General features: G+C 38.5%; 1 protein-coding gene across 1 annotated transcript in view; it reads right to left on the minus strand.

Moving 5' to 3' along the window:
* The window catches only part of COL4A6 (collagen type IV alpha 6 chain), a 108,644-nt gene that overhangs the window by 70,393 nt on the left and 13,011 nt on the right, over positions 1-25,240 (minus strand). The window contains exon 3 of the mRNA XM_030967763.1: positions 1,959-2,042. Coding sequence (XP_030823623.1) covers positions 1,959-2,042 — 84 coding nt within the window. The remainder of the gene's footprint in view (positions 1-1,958; positions 2,043-25,240) is intronic.

The raw sequence follows: 25,240 nt of genomic DNA on the forward strand, positions 1-25,240 counted from the left end.
AAAGCTTAGCTTTATTCTGATCTGGTTAATTGTGGAAAATTGACAGCTGAAATATTTTTTAAACAAAATACAGATTCAGGGCATTGACAAAGTCCTGTCTCCCTTTCTGAACTGAAAGGCTTTGCAGCAGTGGGGAAGCAGCGAGGCAGGAAGCCAAGGAATTAGCCTCAGGCTGTACAGCGCAAGAAACAAGCTGTGCTGCAGGATACATAATCACAGCATCCCTTCCCACTTCAGCCAGTCACCTCCATATCCTCAGGCATGGCAGGCCTCCAGTAGCTGCCTGTAGATGTCCAAGAAGGTGTCAGGAGGGCTCAGCACACTTGATGGAAGTAGTGTTGTAAAAGGGAAAGATTACCACTTGTAATCTAAGTGGAGCAGACACTCCACTCATGGACAGGTCTCAGCTGGATGGAATATGTGTTTGGAGGACTGAAAATGCTCAACCCATACAGGTCACATAAGAAATAAGCTAAAAGCCAAATGAGTTCTCAGGTCAGCAATGAAAACAGCCTAAAATCTTTGTGACATCTTAACAAAAGAGATGCCAAGAGCTCAAACCGCAAGGTCAACAGCATTGTGGCCACTTCAAACAATCAAGTTGGACCCCAGGAATGTAGAGAGACATAAGAATGATGCTCATTGCTGTCTAAAGGTCAAAGCATTTACAGGATATTGTGTTCCAGAACCAAACTAGGTCTGTCCCTTACTGTATCTAATCACAAAAGGTATTGAGCAATTCACTTTAGCTCATATTCTAGGGTATATTGAGAACTTCCTTGCAAAGTTTTTCTGCTTAGCTGCTTAGACATGCTTTCCCTCTGTCCCATGATGTACTAAAAGAATTTTTGTATTTCCAGAGCAAACATATCACCAGTTATCAATTAAGCATTCACACTCGGTCTGTAATTAGAAAAAAACATCATTTTTAAAATAATCATTTTTAAATAGCAACATTTTCCTAAATTCAGTCCAAGAAGTAATGCCTTGCATGTACACATACTGTGTCACTGAAATAGACAGGAAAAAAATCAGGATTGCTAGTGTTTAAATAATACTTAATTTCTTTTGGTTTTGCTCAGAAGATGAATTTTCAATATGATTTCAGGAAGTACAGCTGATTAATTAAACAAGACAACTTGTATTATTTCCCTTCTCTTTAAGTCTTTTAAATTCCTCAAGTACCTACTATGTGCTCTTTCCTCCTTTCATCCCCAAAAGCAAAATCTGTAAGACTCATTTTCATACATGTTAAAATGCTCTAGAGCTAAATATAAAGCATTAAGTAGGTAGTGTCTGGACAAAAATTAACATTGCAATTGAAGGCAGAGTGAAGTCAATTACTGCATTCCCTTAAGACAGGAGATAAGCAGCTGCATTAAGATAAGTTATAGTCTGTTCATAAAGGCAAAAGAAATAAAGATTTTTACAGAAATCTTGCTTAAACATTTGCTTCTTCAAATGAAGACTTTGGAGAGAAAGACTTTAGCTATACAAGCAACTTCCTCAAAGGGAATTGCTTAGATCCATTTTGAGTTATTACTCCTCCACAACCAAATACACAAATCAAAAACACTTCCACAAATAAACAGAAGCTATTACAGTAAGGCCTGGGCAAAATCTGTACTAGAAGCCCACACTACTTTGATTTTCCTAATTTTAATTGTTGTAATCTACTTAAAAACCATCTGACTTCTTTTGAACTAGGGCTCAGATCCCATAAAGAAATAGGATTCTATTGAAGACTCATTACAAAATGAGCCATTTGTAAATCTTTAGAACAGCTTTTGAAATCTTGGCCAGGGGCATTTGAAATGCAGCTGGTCTTCATCATTTGTCATTTCATGAGGTCATTAGATTGCGAATTATACATATTAACATGGTGTTTTTATATTCATTTATTTCTAAAAAGATTGATAAGAGGCAAGGACAAGTTATACCAGTGTAAACAAACTTACCCGTGCACCCTTCTCTGGAAAACATTTGCATCCAGCACTGCAATTGCGGCCCCCACATGGCCCAATGTAGGACTTCTTTCCACCCTGAAAAGAAAGCAAAATTTTGAAAAAATCGAATTTCATAACTGTTGGTTAGCTGCAGATCTTCTTTAATTAAAACACTTGGTCTCTCAACACTTTTCACCTACATAACCTTTGTTGTGTGAATTTGCTGAGAAGTAATTGGGTAAAGGTGTACTTATATTTTAACTTTTCCACAGTTGGGTCCTTTTCAGAATCACCAAATAAACAGAAAAAGCTGGGCTAGAAATTCTTTGAGGACAAGCGAATTTACACAAGTTGGTGCTCTTCTGCAAGGTGCAGAGTGCTTCCCAGTGCTCTCAACCCATAAAACTAGATGATGCTTTGAGATACTCAGGACACTATTGCACTAGGATCATAATTGGTAACTGCAACTTGTGCCTCAGCCATCCTGCATAAACAGGTATCTTTACATCAGTAGGAACTATCAAGACAAATTTAATTTTGGGACCCTTCCATGTTACTAAGAACAAGAAGCTGCATCCCTAAAGCACAAGAACAAAAGCTACTGGATGAGAGAAAATGGCATTTTTAACTAAGAACACATGTGCAAGGAAGTGTGTAAGAAACCACCATGGATTTGGATTTAAACTGAAAATATATTCCAAATTTGCTGCACTGGCATTAGTAGTTTCAAGAATAATTACAATATTTATGTCAGTCAGAAGTCCCTATATCACAAGCTTAATTCCCAGCCAACAGAATACATGAAAGTTAACAACATGAATTTAGTTTATAGAGTTTGACCTGCTTCCACACGAAACAGGTTTGAAGGATTGGGCTTCCCAAAGCCCTATAATGCTACTGACAATACTGTAAGTCCTGGAAAAAAGGTCCTCTTCAGCAATATAGTTTTGTCACACACTATGAACACCCCTCTTTAAGGAAACTTTCACTGTCCAGCATGCTCAGGTACAGTCCCTGCGCTTTGAAATTCTGAAAGGAATAAACATTTAAGCTTCTCACATGAAGGTGATCAAACTAAATGCCAAAACAAGTTCAGACTGGAGCCAAAAATTTCCTTACTAAAAGCATTCACAGGAAACATTTTTAAAGCCTTTAAAATTTCCTGACAGTGAGGAACGTGGAAAATGAAAAGACAATTCATGCAAGCTTCTCAACTTTTGTGCTTCTTTGAATCAGCTTTCTCAAAGAAAGTAACTAGTCTGATATCACTTGATCAGTATTGTGCTGAAGATAAATAAAAACCTCTATACATGCTGATGTTTATACTGTTTTGCTAAATTAAACACCTTTGGACTTAGAATTAACAGATATTAACAAAAGTCTTAAATCCAATCTCCCATACTTCCCTATCCAGAAAGGAGTGTTATCTTTTGCTGTAAAATAGTCATAACAACCTTCAAGCAAATCTAAGAGGTATCAAGTTTTAAAAAATCCTGTGAAACCACTTTGCAGACATTTTGGCAGCTTTGTTCAGATGAGGCCCCATTAGATATGGGGCTTTTGGACTACTCATTAAAATCCTATGGTAGGATCTAACACCAAACTGGAACTGAAGAAAGGCACCACAAGAGAGGCACCATAACAGGAAATGCACCACAGACAATTCTGTCAGCAGCAGAAAATCAAGAATGAAATAGAGGTAAAAAAAACCGAAACAGCTAAGAAAACAAAAATTACCAGCCAGACTATAAACCACACGAAAGCAAAGAGGAGACAAACTGTATCTGGAGGTTATAGAATAGACTGTAAGAGCATCTCCAAGCTCTCTGCTCAGACAAGGAATGGCCACCATGAACTTGAGTCTCTAATGTGCAACAGCAAGGGCTCAGTACATAAAAACAGGTCCCTGTCTTAATGGACACCCTGCTGAGAGGTCATTTCTTTGTGAACCTGTTTTTAGAGTGAAGTGCACTGAGATACATATTTTCCCATGCTTATATGCCCATTTCACAGTGGAGATTTGGACCCATTGCTAAGCAATGCATATCTCTATTCCTGACACTTAACCTTATGTTCAAACTCTTCACACACAGCTTTATGCCTCCAGGTAGTCAGACTATGCTTCCCCAGACACTTATTCAACCTTGAATTCTTCAGAGATTTAAACTTCCAATCAACTTTTCCTCCAGCTTATTCCTTGTTCCAGCAGTCACTTTCACAAGCCCTGAGGGCCCATGGTTCTGCCCATTCAGATGGCTCCCAGGAGTGAGCAGTGGCAAAGTTTCCTTCCACCATAGCTCTGTATCCCTGTGAGCTCACTGCCTTGCAATAGTCACTGTCTCAAAGCACTAATCCCCTGCTCTGGTGGCAGTCAGGTCTTTCCCAGGGCAGAGGACTGGACAAATATCCGTCATTTCTTCTATCCCTCTGGCTCCTGCTGCTCTCATCATTGATGCAGTGTAGTAAATATGGCTCTAGTCAAAATTCCACTGAATTCAAAAGAAATATTTCTCTTTAATTTATAGGAAGCTTCTCTTTAATTTATTGGAGTTATAAAAATCTCACTGAGCTTTGTGAAAAACTGAAAGTATGTCCTTATTTTGTGTTAAATTGTGTTCACCATGTACTTCTAGGTTTCTTTTTCACAGCATGAGAATCACTTTGCTCACTTATGAATGAAGGCATTTGGAAAGGAAGCAAATCAAAGCCAGTTGGCTCCAAACCAGGTGTACATGTCCTGAGTATTTTATTTAGGGGAAGTAGCTGACATCAGACACTCCATGACTATTTAAATCCTAAACAGCCATGGGCATAATATTTATGAACACAACTCTAAAGGTTGCATATACGAGTCTAGACAACAGTGTTCTCTTCTGAAAAGGTTAATACATTTTCCCATTCAAATATATGAATGTAAGGTCATTCAAACATTTACAGATTGTAACCTGACCCACGTAAACATGCGCCTGTCATACTTGTCCGGTGCATGTGTTCAGGGAAGGGATTTTTTTCGTACTGCCCTACCTTTCAGATTGATGAATATGCTCTTGAAAAAAAAAAAATTTAAAAAAAGGTTATTAGTTATACTGGTAAGCTCCAGCACTATAAGAGAAATTAATGAAACCATTTTCATTTCATTGCATGGAAGCAGACCAAGATCTTGAAAAGAAAAAAATCAAAATAGCAGCACTGTTACAAAAACACATATTCTGAGATTTAAACAGCCATAATATCAACTGAGTAACATACATCCTGACTTTAACTGAGTTATTTCAGGCTTACATAAGAATCACTACCATAATTTCAATGTAGGAAAAAAACCCCACTCTATTTGAGAAGTATTGATACAAGTGAGAAACTATTATTAAAAGACATCCAAAACGAAGAGTCATTGTAAGGACAATTTTCCTCTCGTGCTTCTGGTGTACCTCTGTCAAGCATTTATGCACAGTTGATTCATAAAGAAGCAGTGGCATTCAAATCTTTCCATTGACTTCAGCTTGTTCTGCACTGGAGCCAAAGAGTAAAGAGACCTCACAGCTGTGATGCCAAAAGAGGTGTCCCAGAATGTTCATTCCAGCTTCTCTAGAGCAACAAACAAGGCAATGGAATAAAAGTACGTGACCTGGAAGGACCTACCTGCAAATACAAAAATTGTAGGTAGGAGCAGGTAGGAGTAAACCATCTAACAAAGGACTTTAGTGGGAGACCTCCAGGAAGCACAGCTCAGATGCCAGAGCTGGGTCTCCATTTGGCATCAAAACTTCTCCTCTGTTTCAAAGGATCAACTGCAGAAGGCTTAAAAATCTCATCCGAAGACAATGACTTCAATCAGATAGGAAAATGAAGCAAGAGGAATGGGCTGAGAGCATGTTTTGGTAAAGGACTGCAGAAAGGTTAAAAACATCATCTTTATCATGAGAAAGCTAAAGTAGTGGTGGTGGAAATGGGCAAATAAATTGGAAAATTTCAGTAAAGAATGGATTCTAAGGAATGGTACCACACAAAACTGGAGTGTGTAAAGTCTGTTGAAAAAAGAGCATACTCATGATAAAAGAGGAAAAAAGGATGATGACAAAAAAAAAAGTTGATGATAAAAGAGAAAGTGAAAGAATCTCTAACTTGCATAAGGAGATATGACAGGGATGACTTTTTTTCCCCCAACACTTGTCTCCAGTAACTTCCCAACTCAAGTTAAGGACTGCTCCATTACAGCAGTATAAAATCTTAACAAAGAACATCATAATCAAAAGCTAGAAAGGAAGTGTAATGAAAACTTCTGGAATCTTCAAATTAACAATTTTCATATAACTCAGAATTACCTGCTGATGACTAATAAGGAAATTTTATTCATAGTACCAGACATTCAGACACCCTTGCAAAATTTCACTGAAAAAATTATCAGTGAAACCTAGTATCTCTGCTCATGTCACAAGCTGCTATGATAACCTCACTTATTTTAGAGAAAGCCTCAGAAACACCCTCAGGATACCTCCCTGAGCACAGAACAATCCTGCAAAGAAATAAGGATATGCATTAGCTCCTCCTGGATTTGCCTCAGCTTCCACAAAAGCCAAAGCAGTACAACAGACTGCCCTTCCCTGCCACAGATGACTCTGAACATGACATGGAAAGAAAAACCAAATAGCACAATTCCTTCTTTAGAAATAATTACCTTGAGAAAGATGAAAATGCCTCTATAACTATAAGAGAAGCCATGTTATTCCAAAACGCATGAGAGAAGTGTGTGAAAATCCCTTTTTTATCTGACACTTTTATTTTATTTTAAATAAATATGTCATGTAGCTTCTAGCTGGAATGTGACACTTGTTTCCCTTGATTAGCCCATAGGACAAAATAAAATGTTTGGAATATTCCAGATTCCTTCCTTGTCAGATTAGGAAAAGGTTGCCCTCAGCACTGAATTCCCAGGTAGGCAGACTTGCACAGACATTGAAAAAACCTAGACAGTAACTTTTCTCCACAGCAAAGTGACAGAAATAATCCTTATTAGCCATAGCCATTTTTATAGCTCTCATATTTCCAGAATACATACATAGGGAAGCTCCTGCATCCCCATCCCACAACATGGAACATGATAAAATGTCTGGGACAACTTCAACCACCACATTACTCTGACACATAATTCTTACTCTACAAAGTCCATATTTTGGGGAGGGAATGCAAGCACTCCTCCTAACTGCAGCAGGGACTCCAAATCTGCACACAGTGCCTTGCATTCAAATCCCTGGTCACATTATCAAGCCACTCATTAAGAAACTCTGATGTCCCATGATAATTACCAGAGGACTACAGTTTTGAAAATGAAAATGAGAGACTAAGAACTGAGTTTACTTTAAAAAATGTTCCTGTAGCAAGAGATTATTGCTGCTGGAGCTTGTCATTAATAATGGAATTTATACACAGATGAGCTGGGCATCTCCATTTTACACAAAAGCAATTAGCTATGCCTGTATCCCAAACTAATGGCTACAGACTCAGTATTTGTCTGTCCAGATTATTAATATACTTCCCCAGATTAAATTTCCAAAATCAATGGCACACATCAGCTGCAGATGGTGGAATCTTCCAAGAACCACTCTTGTGAGCAGTAAAAGTTAGCAAAGTATGATGGCCCATGGGTATAAAGTTTACCCATCTTTTCCAGGTCATTTACAATATCTACATCAAGGTCACTCCTTCCTTTTGGGGTGGCACAGATAACTGAGCAACCCATTTGGTCTCACCTAAGCTTTCACTCTATTTTTTAAATAGACAATCTTCATCACACGTCACAGAAGGGCCAAAAGGCCCAAACAGCTGAAAGTCTATATAATTATAGAGTATCTAAATAAAAACATATGCAGTCATCTCCTGGAACTGTCAGAAGACTACCTGTTATAGTTCCAACATGATTAACTCTTTAGCCTCCATCTCTGTAGACATTCTATTCCCTTGCACTTTGTGATCCTGAAAATAAGAGCTGGCTTGGATGTGGATGCATCCTCACTAATTTCCCGGGAGGTTTTGTCATTGACTGAAGCAAGAACAGAGTAAAGCCACTGCAAATAGCACAGTGAGACATCCCACTGTGTTTTAAGTCCTCCAGGAAAGATTTTCTACATCAGCTTTGGAAAGTACCATGCACATAGCGTGTTCTTGGTTAATTAAATCACAAAAGAAACCAGGGAGGCACTGCATGCTCCACCCACCAAATACTTCAAAGAGTAAAATCACAGAAAAATTGCTCTCCTTTAGGGGAAAAAGATGTCTGCTACTATGTTTGCGTCCTTGCACAATGGGTCCTTGTTGTTAACTAGTGTTTAGGCACCATAGTAGTAAACATAATTAAGAAAAATATGCTGTTTTTTAAAAAGTAAGTATCTTTGGAGCTGCTCCTCTATCCTCTCTGCTATTTCTAGTGTACTATTTCTATCTTCAGGGAGTGGGACTTATCAAGTCTCAACATGTCCCAGCAGCATACAACTGTCTACTCTTGGCTGTTAACAACTTTGCACTCTTGATTGGTCATTTATCCTTTATGAGAAATGTAGAATACAACCAGGACATCAGTACCATTTACAAATATCTTGTCCTAGCACAAATGTCAGTGATAAATCAGTTCCTCTATGTTAAAATGAAAAATAATGAATATAGTACATCCTTAAAACTGCATGTACATCTGTGTGCACCTTCAACAAAGCAAACAAATTAAGAGTAAAATTCAGACATGTCGTTTGCCTGTAGCCCTACAACTCTGCAAAAGAGAAGTTGCATAAAAGGCCCATCCAAGCAGCAAATGCAGTCTAAATGCCCTTTGAAGTCCAAAGGCTGCCAATTTAGTCCCTAACAGAGGATAAATCAGTTGGCAATTGAGAATTTTCCAACGCTATAAAAATATCAGAATTACAGAGAGTAAGCAATAGGTAGAAAATCGTAAATTTTGGTAAAAAAACAAAGAGTATGCAGTTGAGATACTATATCATCATGCAAGCAGGCTTACATAACTAACCGTGGATTTACTAAAGTAATTCCCTTTTCTAGCTATAGCTGTAGAGAGTGAAGTGACTTTGATGAGCCCTCCTATCATACTGATGAAAATAACCATATGTTTCTGAATACAGCTTATCTATAAACACATTTATCTTAATGTTCTCTACAAACACAGTGGTGGTCTTGCAAAGTATTTTTCAAACAAACTATCTCTGGGAAGAGACAGGGAGGGCAAAAATTTTATCTACTGGAAATACTACATTTCTTACATTTTTTTCATTCCATATGGAACAAAGGTTAGGAAAAAAGAAAACCTGAAAAATTAGTCTTTCCAGGATAAAAGAAAATGGATGTTTTTGACATTGGAGAAAGATCTGGGCACATCTTTCAAGTTCTATAGCAAGGCCCAGGAGCTTGGGTTTCAGCAGCACAAGAACCCAAAAGCCTGCAGGCTCTGGCTGCTGATGGGAAAAAGGAAAAAAAAAGGCAGGCAGAGACCAGGCAGGTTTTCTACAGAAAAATACCCCAACTTATTTCCCAGCATTCATCTACACCAACAGATTCTTTGGAGCCTTTCAAATTTTACCCCCAGCAGTATTCCAAATGAAAGTTGCTTTTTCAAACCCATGGGAGCAAATAAAACACCTGTCCATCAGTTGGAAGCGAACAAAAGCAAGCAATCCCAAAATGCAGATACAAATGGTAGGGGTGAAGGGGTGCAAGGAAGAGACAGAACAGCTTCAGATCAGGCAGAGCAGAGTAACAAGGGGTTGGAGGACACAAGGCTGGGAATTCAAGACTTTTAGGTAACAGAAATAACATCCTTTCCAAATTCTGCCCAACCTGTATAAACAGCTACAGCCTGCTTGCTCCCTATCCTCCAGCTGAGTATGTCTGGGTTGCTTTAAAAGATGCAGATCCTGAACATTCTCATGAATCCCTCTCTTACTTCACATTCACACAATAGCTCTGAGGGGAGCTTATCCCAGGCCCTGGAAATTCAAACAGGGGACCAAGAAAAAGAAACAATGACCTAAGTGTGCTTTTCTGCACTTCTGCTCTGTAGAGCAGCAATGGCAGAGCCCCTGGAAGAGGTTCCTGGACCTGTCTGTGAACCTGGTAGGACACATATGCAGGGCAAACAGCACCACAGTCCACACTTTTAGATAGATGATCACTCAGGACTCTGAGGGTTCTGGTTTATCTGATGAATCCAAAATCAACCTGTGACTTTATTGGCACAGAATAATCACACTTTTATCTGTAGATATAGCACATGCACAACACGATGTTGTATTTACTATTACAGCTGTTGGTTCAGCTTTGTTTTCTGGGCTGCCCTTCTCATTTCACTGAGGCTTTCAAGCACCTTGTCCTTTAATGGTAAAACAACCCCTTGTAGTAATTCAGGCAGCCAAGCCCTTCCCTGCAGGGCACAGCTGCTTTGCTTAAGGATTCCCCTGCAGTCAGCCCAGCAAGCACAGTGCAGACTCACTACAGAACACACTGCACACAACTGAGCTATGTGTGAATTAGGCAGCCACTTGAGAAACCAAAAAAGGCTGTGTTCTAAACGCTGGAGAAGACCCTGGCATATCGTGATAGCTTCTCTTCCCAGTGACACTGATAAAGGAGAAGTGAGAAAATATAAACTAAGGTAAACAACTATAAAATATCAAAGGAAATTTAAGTAGTTCCATTGTGTAGCCATGTATTTAATTTACTGTTAGGCCTATTTAATTTCAAGTAACACTTCTGAGCAGAGCAGATGTCTATTCATCAACTGTGTATCTTGCAAACCTTTGCCAAGACAAAATGTACAATCCCCATTATGGATAATCTTACCTGTCTGGAGTGGGAAAAGACAAAAGGCCTTTATAGCATTTATCTAGATTAAACAGATCAGAGGAGGTATAGTTTGATGCAGTATTTTGACAGGATAAGAGTATGTTTGCTGAGGAATAGGTACTGATTAAATCTGAGACAAAGTGTGCTGCCACACTTTCTCCCAGGAAACCAAATAGGACAAAATATAGAACTGGCAGAATAAATGTGTAATTTTATTTACAAATATCCTGGGGTTTTTTTAGGTGTATTTCTAGGCTATTAAGCAGAGTATGAACTTCAGAATGACGTATTAGAAAGCACAGAACCAAATGTCTCTGTTTGCTAGTACTGGATAAGGGAAGGAAAAACTGAGACAAAAGGGAACTATTCTTAGCAACAGCTAAAAAAACTGAAAATATGTCTTTGGAGACATTATTATCATAACTCCTCAAGTGGAAAACAATGCAAACATTAATTTAAGATTTTAGTTTAATTTTTTCCTCTATGTAAGTAAAACTTTTTTTAGATTTTTTTTGTTTCACATATTATTTTATATGTTGGGGACAGAAACCAAGGCTTTTGTTTCAGACTGCTTTATAGATAAGAAAAGGCATATACTGAGCATATTCAACATGAACCTTCAGATGTCCAGTTTGTCACAGAACCTGACTTGAAATTTAAAGAAATATTTTTTTCAGTCTTTATTAAACCATGCAAAGGAAAATCTGTCATCAGAAGGACTAAAACTATCTACAAAATTAGATTGTGGAGTCTGATGCAATTTAGAACCGAAATGCCTACTTTATATAATCTTCAGAACTCTTTCATGCCAGAGGCATAGATCTTTATCAATAGGTGTGTGTGCCCTTGCAAGCAACTGTTTGAAACAGTGACTTGTTAAAATTTTTAACCCTCTAATCCCCTTTTACCCCTGTCCAACCTAAAGCCATACTTTAGGACTTCTCATTTGGGAGATGACAAAAAGCAGCTCAGGAAGTAAAAGCAGCTAAAATGAAGTCTTAACCAATTAACATTAAAAATGGACAAAATGTTAAATAAACAGCTATTTAATTCTGGAAGTCCAAGCAAGTATGTTTACAGAAGTTATTTTGTAAAATAATAAAGTTATAAAGTCCTGTAAGAGTACATCCATTCCACTTAGGGCATTACCTTGCTCTGTCTTCCCTGAAACCCACTAGACATAATAATGGACAGATGTCACCTAAACAGAGAAACCAATACAGTGGAGATTAAAATCACAAAATTTCACTGAAATCAACATCTTAAGACCTGTTTGTATAAATTCTCTCAAGCAGACCCTCAGGACTGACTCCACTGTTGTGCAGTTAGAACTGCTCAGACATGGAGGACTCAGAGGGAAAGGCTTTTCACTTCAGAACCAGATGCCCACCATATTCAAAGTGAGTTTTACTAAAAAAAAAAAAAAAAAAAAAAAAGAAAAAAAAAAAAAAAAAAAAGGAATTACTGCTCAGAATGGACACTGTAATAGTTGAAACCATACCACCAAATAACTCATCTGAAGCTTTCAAAGTGTCCTAAACTGGGCTTTGAGTTCATTTATTTCTTAGCTGTCAGGCATAGTATGATAAGGGATGACCTACACTACACATACAGCACCTACCCAGGAGATTAAAAGTTGCTGTACATGTAATGTAGAATACCCACGACTAGAAAATTCTTAGTAACTTAATATCCAGCCTTGAACATTATCACTCAGAACAGCAAACCCAACAATTAATGAATTGAAGATTAGTGCTAAAATTTACGGTCTCACCGAGCAACATGCTAGCTAAGCACAGCTGTCCCTCCTGAGAAAAAAACACCCACGCTATTTCAAACAACTTTTTTCAAGGACTTTGCCAACTTAAGCAGTTTTTTTTTATTTTTTGGCCACATGCATAATAATAACATCACGACTATAAGTAAAAAGTCAAATGGAAGAACAAACAATTCTTCTCCATACTGGATATTAATTTCTTCTATGTGTTTTTGTACAGCCTGGCTCATTGTACTTTCACTTGCACACTATTTAGTTCAAATTGTACTGTATCAAGAAAAGACTACTCCTTTTTTTCCTTAGTTGGTAAACTGTATTCTAACTTTTACATTGGCTCCTGTTGAAAAATACCATGGTTTGTGACATGAAACAACAGATGTTCTTAAAATAACAGACTCCGATATTTCCAAGGGCTATCACTCACAAGGAAATGCCAGGCAAAAGGAACTGCTCTTATTGGCAGGGACCTGCCCTACCAAGAGCTAAGCACTCTGAGATTCAATGAGAGGACAGCACATTCAGCAAATCAAGGACTCTCTCAGAACCAACAGAAAATATGTCTAACATAGTGATGATGAAAAATCACATATGTATCTTCTAGGAAATCATCCAATCTTCCTTGGAATACCTAAGCATGAAACTTTCACAACAGGACTAGAATCAAACTGGCTTAATTTTATGAAAATGTTTATCATTCCTGCACAGAACGTCAACAACATCGGTCCATTTAATCAAATTCCTCAAATTCACTGAATCAGAATTTTTTGGAGAAAAACTATTCCATCTAAATTCTTAAATGCAGTTATATTATTATACAGCAGGCTGAAATGTATTGAGAAAAAACAGTAAATGTATGTATAGGTTTTATTGAACAAATCAGAATCATCTAGCTTTAACTGTGTGGACCATTAATTGCCATGAAAGTACCTCTTCCTTTTCCATCTAAGTAACTCCATACTAGGTACTGCTGTCAATTTTAAATTCTAAATTTTAACAGACCTTTATTTGAGTTATTGTATTTAAGTTTTCCAGCATTCAAATCCAACACCAGCCTTCCTGTGTTACAGATAATAGAAACTAGAAGTTAACAGCATTTCTGGTTAGCTGCCCTCCCTCTTTTAATCAAGGCTTACCCCAGAACTTTATTTTTAGACCTTTTATTTCTTCATCTGGTTACTCAAACAGGTTCTTCGCTGGCCTTTAGTCCAACCAAGTCCACTCACAAATCACCTGTGTTAATTTGCTGAAAAAGCTGTGGAGATTACCAGTAAATATAATTCAGGCAGAAAGACACGCTAGCTCCATGGTAACATGAAAGTCAATGAGCCCACCTTGAAACCTGGGAACAAAGGGCCCTTTCAGGACAGGGAGCAGAGGGGAGGGACCGTGTCTTATTGAGATGTTGGGTCCTTTCAGATTGTTTGCCACTGAGATTTTTCTTAAGGAGAAAAGGCACGCTGTAAATTTGCCTTGCACAAGTTCATTTGATTTTGGAGCCTATTACCAAAACTCTATTGAGTTCCCCTTGACCAACCCTGCCCCAAAAAGCAGCAGAGCAGATCACAATGAAAGCCAACATCCTTGCAGCCCTGTTGCTTCATTCAGGGATACAGAGTTGCAACATGACACACTGAAGAATTCTGATCCTACAACATCAGAAAAAAAAATGGCCTAGAGGATAATAGTATATCCTAAAGAAGAAAATTTGGAGAGAATTTTGGAAAAAACAGTAAATTTAGCATGAAAAAAGAAAACCTACCCATCTAAATGGACAGAACACTTACAGACCTGCACTGAATTTCCAAAAGCCACCTCTGCCCTAGCATCAGAACAGGGTTAGTAATATTTACATGCATTGCAATTTAGAAGAATATTTCAAGACTCCCATTGCATGGCCCTTTGAAGAGTTAAACTAGGCAGCACCACAGTTTAGATGTGGACAAGGGACAACTTAAATTTTAGTGTTTTGTGTTCCCCAGAATTTCTGAAAATGCAGGAGTGGAAAGAGTTTATACTTTGAACTGTCCAGTAAGACTGAGTTATTTAGGTAACTTCAGATTAAATAATTTGCTTTTTACAAGATGATTTTACTCATCAGCTCTCAATAGATATGACTCCCAGAGCTGCAAGGTTACAACTTGACAACATTCACAGTGTTTTCACTGACACTATTCTAGCTGACTTAGTTCCGTCACTCTGCCCAGTCAGTAAAAGTTTGAGTGTGTTTTTGGTACCTGAATAGGCCACTTGGAGTTTGATTTGGCAGGTTTACTCATACAGTCATCCTTGTTTCACAATAATTCCTCTGGACTGCAGGCTGCTGCCCCAAGTCTCATTTCCACTCTCAGATTCCTCTCCTTGGCTTGTTGCTCCCTATTCCCACCCCTTGAGAGCCAGCAAACTGTGAGTCTGTGAAGGGTCAGAAGAACAGCAGAGGGTACTTTTCTGTCAGAACAATAGACTGATCTGCCTCACCATCTAACCAACTGATCCAGCAAAAGGGAGGCAGGAAATCACAATGAGGACACAGGGTAGCCCACACTTCGATAGGATTAAGTGCAATGTAAGACTGCACTTCATAGAAGATAGGGGATACAAGGTTTGAATTTAAGTATTCAATTCTATTTACTTCTCTCACAGTGATGGGCTCAGATCCTCATAGGATTAGTCTTTTTCTTTGCTGGGTGCACTGGCATGAAGGGCAAAGAATCTGACCTCACTAAAGATTTGCAAGCACTTGTGAATCCTGCATTCAGAGGGGTCAATGGAAACTTCTGACAGACTCCAACAGAGGCGAGATTGAGCTTGTTACCAAAATGTCCTTCTCAAGCAAATTCAAATGCCATTTTATCTGGTGACTGAGTACTGGCTGTGTCTCAAGGGAGTATTTTGTACTGTGTGCCCAACCCTAAGCTGATATTTAGACAAAGCACCTCATGCATGCACCAGAAATTGTAGTTTTTATATATATTTATACAAAACTATAGATATAAACTACCAAAACATTTTCCATACAGCCCACATTTTAAAGCTATGTATAAGAACCAGTCATGAACAGGATTTAAATGTCATTTTGAGGGTACCTTCATGTTTACCAGGACCAAGAGAGGATCTGTGGATTTTAAAGACAGAACTCCACAAATACAGTCTATTACTGGAAAGTAATGACATACTCAGTTCCATGCTTCCTTTCTACCTCTTATTAACTGGTCATCTCCTGCACTTGTTACACTGCTGCTCCCCAGCATTTGGAATTTCCTCACAGTCATCTCCTGCCAAAGCACAGGAAAGAGCCACAGCTACTCAGCTCTCAATATGGGGAGGTTTAGACCCTGTTCAGTGTTACTTTCTACCCATACTGTGAGAGACTTCCCATTTCATTTCAATCCATAGCAAAAGCCACGCAGGGAAAGGAGCAGTGGGTGTACCTGAACATGAGATGTCTGGACAAACATTCCAAGGAGGGAGCTCCAGGGCAGCAATCACTGCATCTGTGCACTCCAGTCTATGGCCCCACAAAACTGAACTGTGCTCTGGAAGGACTGCTGATGCTGTTACAAGACTGGAACAACAGAACTGCTTATGCTGCTCTTTCCTGCACAGAATTTTAATATAAAGACTACATATGATAGTGGAGCATATTTCCCAGCAATGCATTAGCTACTAGGCCATCAGAGTCGTCATTATAAGGCAGTAAATAATTATACTGAGATTGATAAACTTCCTTGCCTCAGCTGTTGGAAGCTAAGCCAAGACTAAACACATTTGTACAGCACTAGTAAACTTTCACCATTTGAATAGTCTTCCTGTTATTGTCAAACCTATAAGCAAATAATCCTTCTGACTGACCATATGGCAGAAGGACAGCAGCCCAGAGAGGCAGCAGTATGAGAGAGGAATTTCACATGTCAGTACACTTTCATAGGAGCCTCTCACAAAGCAAGGAACAGCCAGTCCTTGTAATGAAAGTTCCAAAAATGTCATTTTAAGAACAAAGTGATCTGGCCTATAGTCCTGCTTAACACCCTCTCTTTATAAGCAGATGTTTGAAGGTCACATTATATCCTTTTATAAACTAAATCACAATAGTAATGTTCCTTCATTTCGCAACTACATTTGCAAAGCCAATGTTTTAGCACTCTACTGAATCTTAACCTGCTTGTCAACCTGGGGTCTTTTAGATTCTGGTTGCAGTCTGTAAGACTTAAGCTTGCTGGATATAGGACATTTAAAGAAACTGAGCATATATAGGTTCATAAAACCTGAAAGTGTCCCCATAAGTACTGAGGGAGCCAGCTGATGTTGCATGGCTACTCTTGGTTATATCTGAGAAGTCACAGTGACCAGATGTTCCTAAGGTCTGGAAGATGCAAATCTCACTCCTGTCTTCAAGAAAGGCATGAAGGAGGATCTGGGGAACTACAAGGCACTCAGTCTCCTCTCAGTCCCTGCAAAGGCAATAGAGCAAATTCTTCTGAAAACCTATTCCAAACACATCGAGGACAAGAACATAATCAGAAACAGTCAGCACAGATTTGTAAAGGGAAAATGATGCCTAATTATTCTGACGGCCTTTTAGAATGAGATGTCAAGCTTGATGGATGAGAGGAGTTATTGTTACTTACTCTGACCCTAGTGAGGTGCTCAAGAGTGCCTCAAGACTCTCATAGGGAAACTAATAAAGCACAGGTTAGACAAGTGGACAGCGAGATGCATTGAAAACTGGCTCAATTGCCAGGTTCAGCTGACACTTTAAAATAAATTGAATTAAGTTTTACTCCTTGCTTGTATGAGAACATGTGAATGAAGACATGATTGAACAAGCTCAGTATCATAAAGGATGAAGCTCTTTATTTCAATGGTTACAACTTTAAGAGCTCTTGATTTCAATGGTTACAACCTGACCTAGTCCGCCTCCAGCTGGGATAAAGGTACAAAGAACATGTGACAGCCAACTCTGTGTCTTTCTTTATGACTTAGCCTGAGACTTCAGTGCACTGTCATCTGAAGGCTAGCATATGATTTGCTGAAGCATCACCAGAACTACATCTCTCCATGGTTTTGCTATTATGCTGTACTGTTTTATCTTGTAGAAGATAAGTTTTAGCACTGTCCAGATCCTTAGACTGCATCAAAAGCTCTACCTACTGCACAAATATCTTAGCTGGATTATTTTCCTCTCCTCTGCAAATGCTGTTTCTAATGGTTGATTTCAGAATGGCTACAGAAATGACATTTCAGAAATCAGAGCTGTCAGCGTGAAATCAACATGCAAATGCAGCATAAGGACAACATCATTAAGGACAACATCAGTGTCAAGCAAAGTTAAATGTTTAAAACTTGGTTTCCTGGCAAAATGTTTTTTCATACACAGCATCTGCTAATACTCAGAGCTTAAAGTATGCTGGAAATACTATATACTTCATCAGTGCTAGCCAACAGCTTTTCATCACCTTTATCACTATTCCCATTGACAGCTGCAGAGTGAAATACAGAGGGACATTAGCAAAATTACTAACACAGTGCTCCCACAAGCAAAACTCTGATTTTTTTTTTAATTTCAGCTTGCACTATGACACAAGGTTGTTTCTCTTACAGTAGACCATCTTCAAAGACTTCTTTTGTGTCAGCAATGTGTCAGCATTGTGTACAATGAAGCAAAATAGTGCTTTTAGAAAACAGGAACTGATGAGATGTAAACAATGACGAGAACACATCTGAAAACATAGCTAAAGAGACCACACTACAGAAATTTACATTCATTCACAGAACAAGGTTATTCACTTTCCTCCCACCCACATTTTGATTAGGCCAATTCTGCCTTCATTTGTACATATATATTTTCTGTCTCTAAACAAATATATGGTGTCATTGTTAGAGCAAAGTAAACAGAATTCTGTCAGGGATATCTGTTAGAATTGCTCTTTGTTTCTTCAGTTTGCAATTTAAACAGCATGTTTAAAGAAGACAGCTCCAGAAGAGTTTTACAAACTCTCTGACATTTTAAACAGTGAAGACTGTTTACCTGAAGATTCCAGGGCCCCTTAAATCATAAGATCTCCCCACTCAGCTCAATGGACTATGGGAACAACTGGATGTTCTGTGACTTCTACCCACCTTGAATACAGCAGAAGAAATCTAGCAGTTGAAGGTAGAAGCACCAGAATACAGAGAAATGCTCAGGTATCTTTGACCATGATTGCAAGATTGCATACCAGCACTTGAAATGTGCTGATTTTAGATCTTTCTAACACCAAAAAAATGGCCAAAAAACCCCAACCATACAAAAAAAGCCCCTGAAGCTTTTTAAATACAGTTCTTTTGAAAACAGTATCTCTTGTAATCACACTCATAAACATTGCTAGCCTAGGTAATATAGACAGGATCCCACTTCCTGATACTCTTGAAGAATTCATGGTCCTTTGAACATTCTTTCTGAACATTGTTTCTTCGCACATGAAATAAAATACAGGGAGCAAAATTTGTCAGTAACAACACCAAGTATCAATGCCCGTCATAAATCAATGTATTTAGAGGTACTCACCACATACACATGTAACTTTGATTTCACTAGGAGAGCACTAGAATCTTACTGCCAAACACTTGCACACAATCTTGTCTGAACATTGTATGTTCCTCCCAATACTCAGGTTGTTCTTAGAAAGTACTTTTCCAAAATGTCAAGAGAGTCAGGGAAGGCAAGGGTGACACAGCTCAGCTGGCCTCCTTATTCCTGTCTCTGACACAGATATATATATTTGCATGAAGTCTTGGATCCAACTTCACAACTGATGCCAAGCAGGGACTCAAGTCAACACAACCAAGAACACATGTGGCTCATTTTCCTAATTCAGCCTCATGTTTGTTTTGAGTTGTTTGACACTTACATATTCAGAGCAGAATATAGAAAATTATTTAGTGTATCCTTGCATATCTTGTTACATTACAGTACTGACAGCATAGAGCAAATAAGAATGGTCACTTTTTTTTGTACAAGACCACAGTTCTACTCATTACAAAACATGTCACCATGATGTAATGGGTCATTTAAATCTACACAAGGCCAAACAATCTCTCAGTATTATTTATCTGAGCAACTCCCCAGAGTTGCTATACATAAGCCCCTTTAAATTTAGTAACTACAGAGACAAATTTATCTCTTAAGAGATCTAAATAACAACGAACATATGAGTCTGGCATCAGTACAGGTCAGCAAAATGCCAAAATAGACCAGGAGGGAGCCACCTCACAGCTTGGGCACTGCAAAGCAACCCTCCTGTGCTCAGGAAAAACTGTTAGAATGGTACACACAGAAAAAGCAAGAGCCAGAACACAAAGAATGTTCCATTTTTCACATACCTAATACCTAAAATGTTACAATATGTACTCATTCCTCATGTGGTTAAACCAGAATTTTGACTAATATTTCTTTAGTTATTCTTTACAACCTTGACCATCAACCTATGGCTTATATATGTTGAACTGCATTCATAAGATCTAATTGAATATAAAATTATCAGCTTCATTCATTTTGTATTCAGAGGTATTTTTCAAAAGCTGCAGTTCCCGTTTTTCACATCCCTCTGTAAAGGTCAGAATGAAAAGGAAATAAATAATTTCTACTAAAAGGGAAACTAAATTGCACATAATTTGTGAAAAGAAACATGTAGGTCTTGATCTGGTCAGATTCCTTGGTGTGCAAAGGTAGCCTACATTGTCTAAGACATTTTCATGTCAGATTAGACATATAAGAGCTGTGTGAATAATTGCATTTTGACAGCAACAGTACTGTCTTCTTAATGGACCTATTAAAAATGGAAGTGTTCAAATCACCCTCTACTTTTAGTACTTTGATTCCAAAAGTAAGAGCAGAAGTACCCACCTAAATTTTAAGAAGAAAAATTGTACAGAACTAAAAAGAGCTCAATATTGGCAATAATATTTTGATAACATCCAAGTGTCAAGGTTTTAACATATGCTGGACTGGCCTGAATGTGAAACCTGATTTTCTCACTGGATTTTTCCCATGTTCAGGAAGAGCTCTTGCTGCTGGGAGGAGATGGACAAGACTTCTGACCCCTGCTCCTGCACTTGCTTAAAAGGGAGGGCAAAGGTCACACAGAAGGAAAAAGGTTTTAAGCCTTCAGTGGAAGGGCAGATGTAGGCTGGAATTTAGCTTGAGGGAGGGAAAAGAGATGGGAAAGAAAAAAAAGATAGTTCAATCTGCTCACAGCTCTTCTACAAATGCTGAGTTATATGAAACTCATTTGCAAGGCTTTAAGGATTAAAATTCTTGCTGAAATACTGTATTGGCACTTGTAGTAAAAATAAATAAAATAGCTTTTCCATTCCTATAAACAGCTATTGCATCTCTCTAGTTAGTCTAACTCCCAAATTCACCCACCTCACTCTCAGCTGCCAAAAGTGCTGCACAGTTTTCACTGCATACCCCAGGACACAGATTTCTTTTGATCTTCAGATCTGCAGTCAAGTTCATCTTCTATCATTCTCCCTCTAGGATAAGTAGATGCATCTCCCTAAGAGATTACTCTCTGCTGCTCCCCATTTTCAACTCTAAGTAGGACTGCTACAAACCTTGCTGCTCTAGTTTGCAACTACTGCTGAACTTTGATAATTCTTTAAAAAAGGAACAGAAGCTGGCCAGTAGTTAGAGATGCAGGATCAGAAAACATTTCCTAAGGTTTGTCAGAAGAGGAGGACAGGACTGAAAGGTTCCTCTCTCCACTTGTGGTGTGAGTTTCCATGAACCATTCACTGCACTCACGTTGGGCAGGAGCTGGAGTTCAATATCCTGCCTTGCAGCAGGTGGTAGGATGACTCTTCACAGGCTCATTACTGCCCCACAGTATCAGTAGCTTTTTTCTAGTCCCACTCACCACTAAAAAGGAGAGAGACAACAAACTGCCCTTGGCAACCCTCCAAGCTCCATTAACAAAGATGCACAGCACAGCATATGGAATTTAAGCTGGCCTTTCAAAATAGTAGTCAAAAAGAAAGTTCCTTCTTATTCACCTAGAAGATCTATGCTAAGTTTCTGTATTTATAGGTAATTGTGGTGGCTTAAAACAAGAACCAGCTGTTTGGAGGCTCAGTGAGGGAACTATGGTTGCTCTTCACTCTCATTTTGAACACTAGCTTGTGTCCAAAATTTCAGGGGCTGCAAGGCTTAAATTTCTGGCCACACAACATACTAGAAACAAAGTTCAGACAAAGAGACCTGTTTTCTTTATAAACAATGGTAGTTGCTCATAGCCAGCACAACATTAACAAATATAATACAATATAGTTATTTCATGTGTCTGAAACACACCTGGTTTTGTATTTTACATGTATCTAGATACTTAAAGAAATACAGAAATCAAAAACAATGCTGTATGATTCTCCTTCTGTCCAGTTACTGTATTAAAGAAATATTATATATTTTCCCATTCACAAACAGCATTAGTTTATCCTCTTGTTAGCATGTAATGTAATACAATCACTACTGAACCTAAGAGGTGAAGGAAATTCCTGCATTTAGTAATAATTATAGCCTTGATATCCTTCACTGACTACAAGCCAGGAGAAAAATTTCACAAACTGTTGTTGAATAATGTGACACAAGAGCATGACACCTTCACTTGGACTGAAGAAGGAACATTTTTGGTTTTATATTTTCCTTACAAGGCCCACAAATACAGAGATTTGTAAAACATCCCAGAAGGAAGCCTTCTGTAGAAAACTTCATTAAATACTTAATTTCTTACACATGATCTAATATTTGATTGCTTTCTTAATGGTTAGAAAAGAAAAAGAGGGGGAAAAAAAGGACAACAGAAGAGGCTAACTAGTTATGAAATCCCTCCTTGAAATTATAAGCAGCAAGCTGTTTTCTAATTAATTCTGGCCCAAAAACTACTCCCGAATCCATGACTGATCACAAATCCTTATTTTAAAGACTGACTATTAACTCACTCTTGAGGGAGAGATCCAATATTGCTAAAATATCTTAGAGAAATGTGTTTAGATGTATTTTGACTTTGTTATGACAATAGTGACCATAACCTTTGCCTTGACATGAAGAAATGTGTGTATCTCACAGGAAAGTTGCAACCTTTTGCACCTAACCCCATCTCACAAATCCCAACCTCAGCACAACTGTGTTGTCATAAGAAACTTCATCAGAAGCAGAAGTGATAGAACAGACAGGGCTGGGAATTAGCAGGAAGCATTTCTATCTCAGACCATCCTGAGCTATCAGGGGCTCTGGTGACTTAGACTTTCTTTCAGATGAGATAAAAGCCAGAGGTCCTAGCATCTGGTGACTATTAGGAAGCTAGAGATATTGGAGTTATTAGACATTGAATCCTGGTCATATTCCAAGACAAATAAATTTATTCAGCCTTCCTAAAAAATTCCTCACTGTTTCAGAGAAAATCATATATTCTTCTAGCACCCCAAAGGTGCTGTGCAATGTTTATTGGTATGCTGCAAAACAAACCACTAATACTGCAGGAATACACTGCACTCCACAATGACAAAATACTTGTTTCATCTGTTTTATCTGGTCTGATAATGGCTATATTAGGTTTTGTTACCAGCATAACTACCCTGAAGCCCCATTCTCCAGAGTGACGGAATGTGGACAGGCTGCCCACCCTGCAGTGGGACCTACAGAAATAGTTTACATGGATGAAATCCTTTAGAGTTTCTGGAGTATCTTTGCAAGGAAAGAATAGGTGCCCAGCTGTGCTGTGTCACATCCTCCTGCAGATCTCTCATGTACACCCACATGCCAGTTTACAAGTGTGCACACTATGAAAAACAATCTTTGTGTCAGAGGTGAGTACTAACATTCCTTAGGTCAGTCAGTCATCTGACCTTGGTGCTCACCCCTCTTCCCATCCTCCTTTGGTCATAAAAGGACTCAGGTTATTAATGGTTATTCTCCAAGTCATGCCTCAGTTAAATGGATAAATTAGCTCCAAAACTAGATTGGCTAAATATCCTCTTCTCCTTTAAGCTTCTTCTAAAGATCGAAAGTGTCAGTGAGAGGTACTGAATAACTAATCTGGATAGGATGTCAAATTCACCCCAAAAACTCTTTCCACCTGCTGTTACTGTTCTTTGAGATTCCCAGGAGGTCAAAACTAAGCAATAGCTGTATATAAACATACACCCACACAGATTTTTACTTGAATCAAGTATAATAACTTTGGATACTCTAATGTTAGTCTGACCCAAAGATTACAACCCTGATTAATTTCTCTATTTATAAGAGGAGCGTGCAATGTTCTCAGAGTGAAAAACGAGATGTCTTTTCTGGCTGGGGCAGATTTTTCCCTCAGTAAATGAAATAATTTGATGTTTTCAAGAAGACTAATGTTTCTGTTGTTGCAAGGAAAAGAAGAGAATGATTCTTTTGGATCATTGACTCAAAAGATTTATGATCTGAGCTATCACATCAACAATCAGCTTAACAATAAAATCCTGTTGCAGAAAGGTTCCTTTTTTATGGTCCCTATTTACACAGCAGCAGCATAAAGCACAGCTGTGCTCTGAGCTCACCATCCTGCCACAAGACTGAGAAAGAACAGTTTTGGGAGCAACAACAATTGTTTCCAAGACTTTTCACAGCCAGATGATTACCAACACCTTCCTAATGCAGTAAGTGATTTTAAATTAAAAGCAGTCTTGAAACTCCACTTCTATACCCTGAACAACATGGAGCTCAGGTATTCTCCAGGTTTTTAGGGACAGAGAAGCTGCCATCCTTAACTAGAATAGCAGAGGAAGCTGTGTGTACACAGTTTCTTAAACAGCAGCAGTGCAATTCTACAGTTGGTGTGATGAGACTGCCCCTTGCTGAGCAATATTTTCCCAGGATTTCTTTAGGTTTCACATGTATCTGGCAGGTTGCAAATCTTTTGAAGTAGGGATTGTATTTCAACTCTGATTTTTCATGTATGAGAGCACACTAGGGTCAGATGTGGTGATTTGAGTTCACAGGTGGGAGCATTACAAACCTACATAAACGAGCAAGTTTACAGCTTCACAAGGTTGTGAGTTTCAGAGAAAAAAGTATTCCATGGAGATACTTAAATCTCAGATTTTTAACAAAGCTGATATAAGTACTATCTAAGGGGTATTTTTGAAAACTAAAATCTGAATAAGATGGCATGCTCCAGACTTCTGATAAGTGCTAGATTTCCTTCCTCTAACCACAAGAAAAACAATTCACAGCTATCTATACTCCCACATCCATCTCACAGACAAACCTGCTGTGACAGGCACAAGGCCTACACTTGCCGTGGGAGAAATAATATTAGAGCTAAAAATTCAGCTGTGAACTGATCCAGACATGAAGTTCCTAACCTCCCCCCATGAGAGACAAACAGCAACTTCGCACTGCAGAGCAGGGGCTGCACATTGTACACCGACACCCCGCAGACTCCTTTGTGGGCCGGAATACATTAATAAGGGCAAAAGGTTATTTTCCAGCAAAGTTTGTAAATTAAATTCTATAGAAAACCAAACAAAAGGTTACATGAGTGTTCATTTATCTACGAGCAGTGAGCTCAAAAGAAAATATTTCATTTCAGATTTTGCCAAGGTGTCCTAACAATGGCAGCTCATATACCACAGGTACTTTGGAAACAAGACTAAATTAATTAAT

The sequence above is a fragment of the Camarhynchus parvulus genome, chromosome 4A (assembly GCF_901933205.1).
Source record: "Camarhynchus parvulus chromosome 4A, STF_HiC, whole genome shotgun sequence".
Classification (NCBI taxonomy): Eukaryota; Metazoa; Chordata; class Aves; order Passeriformes; family Thraupidae; genus Camarhynchus; species Camarhynchus parvulus.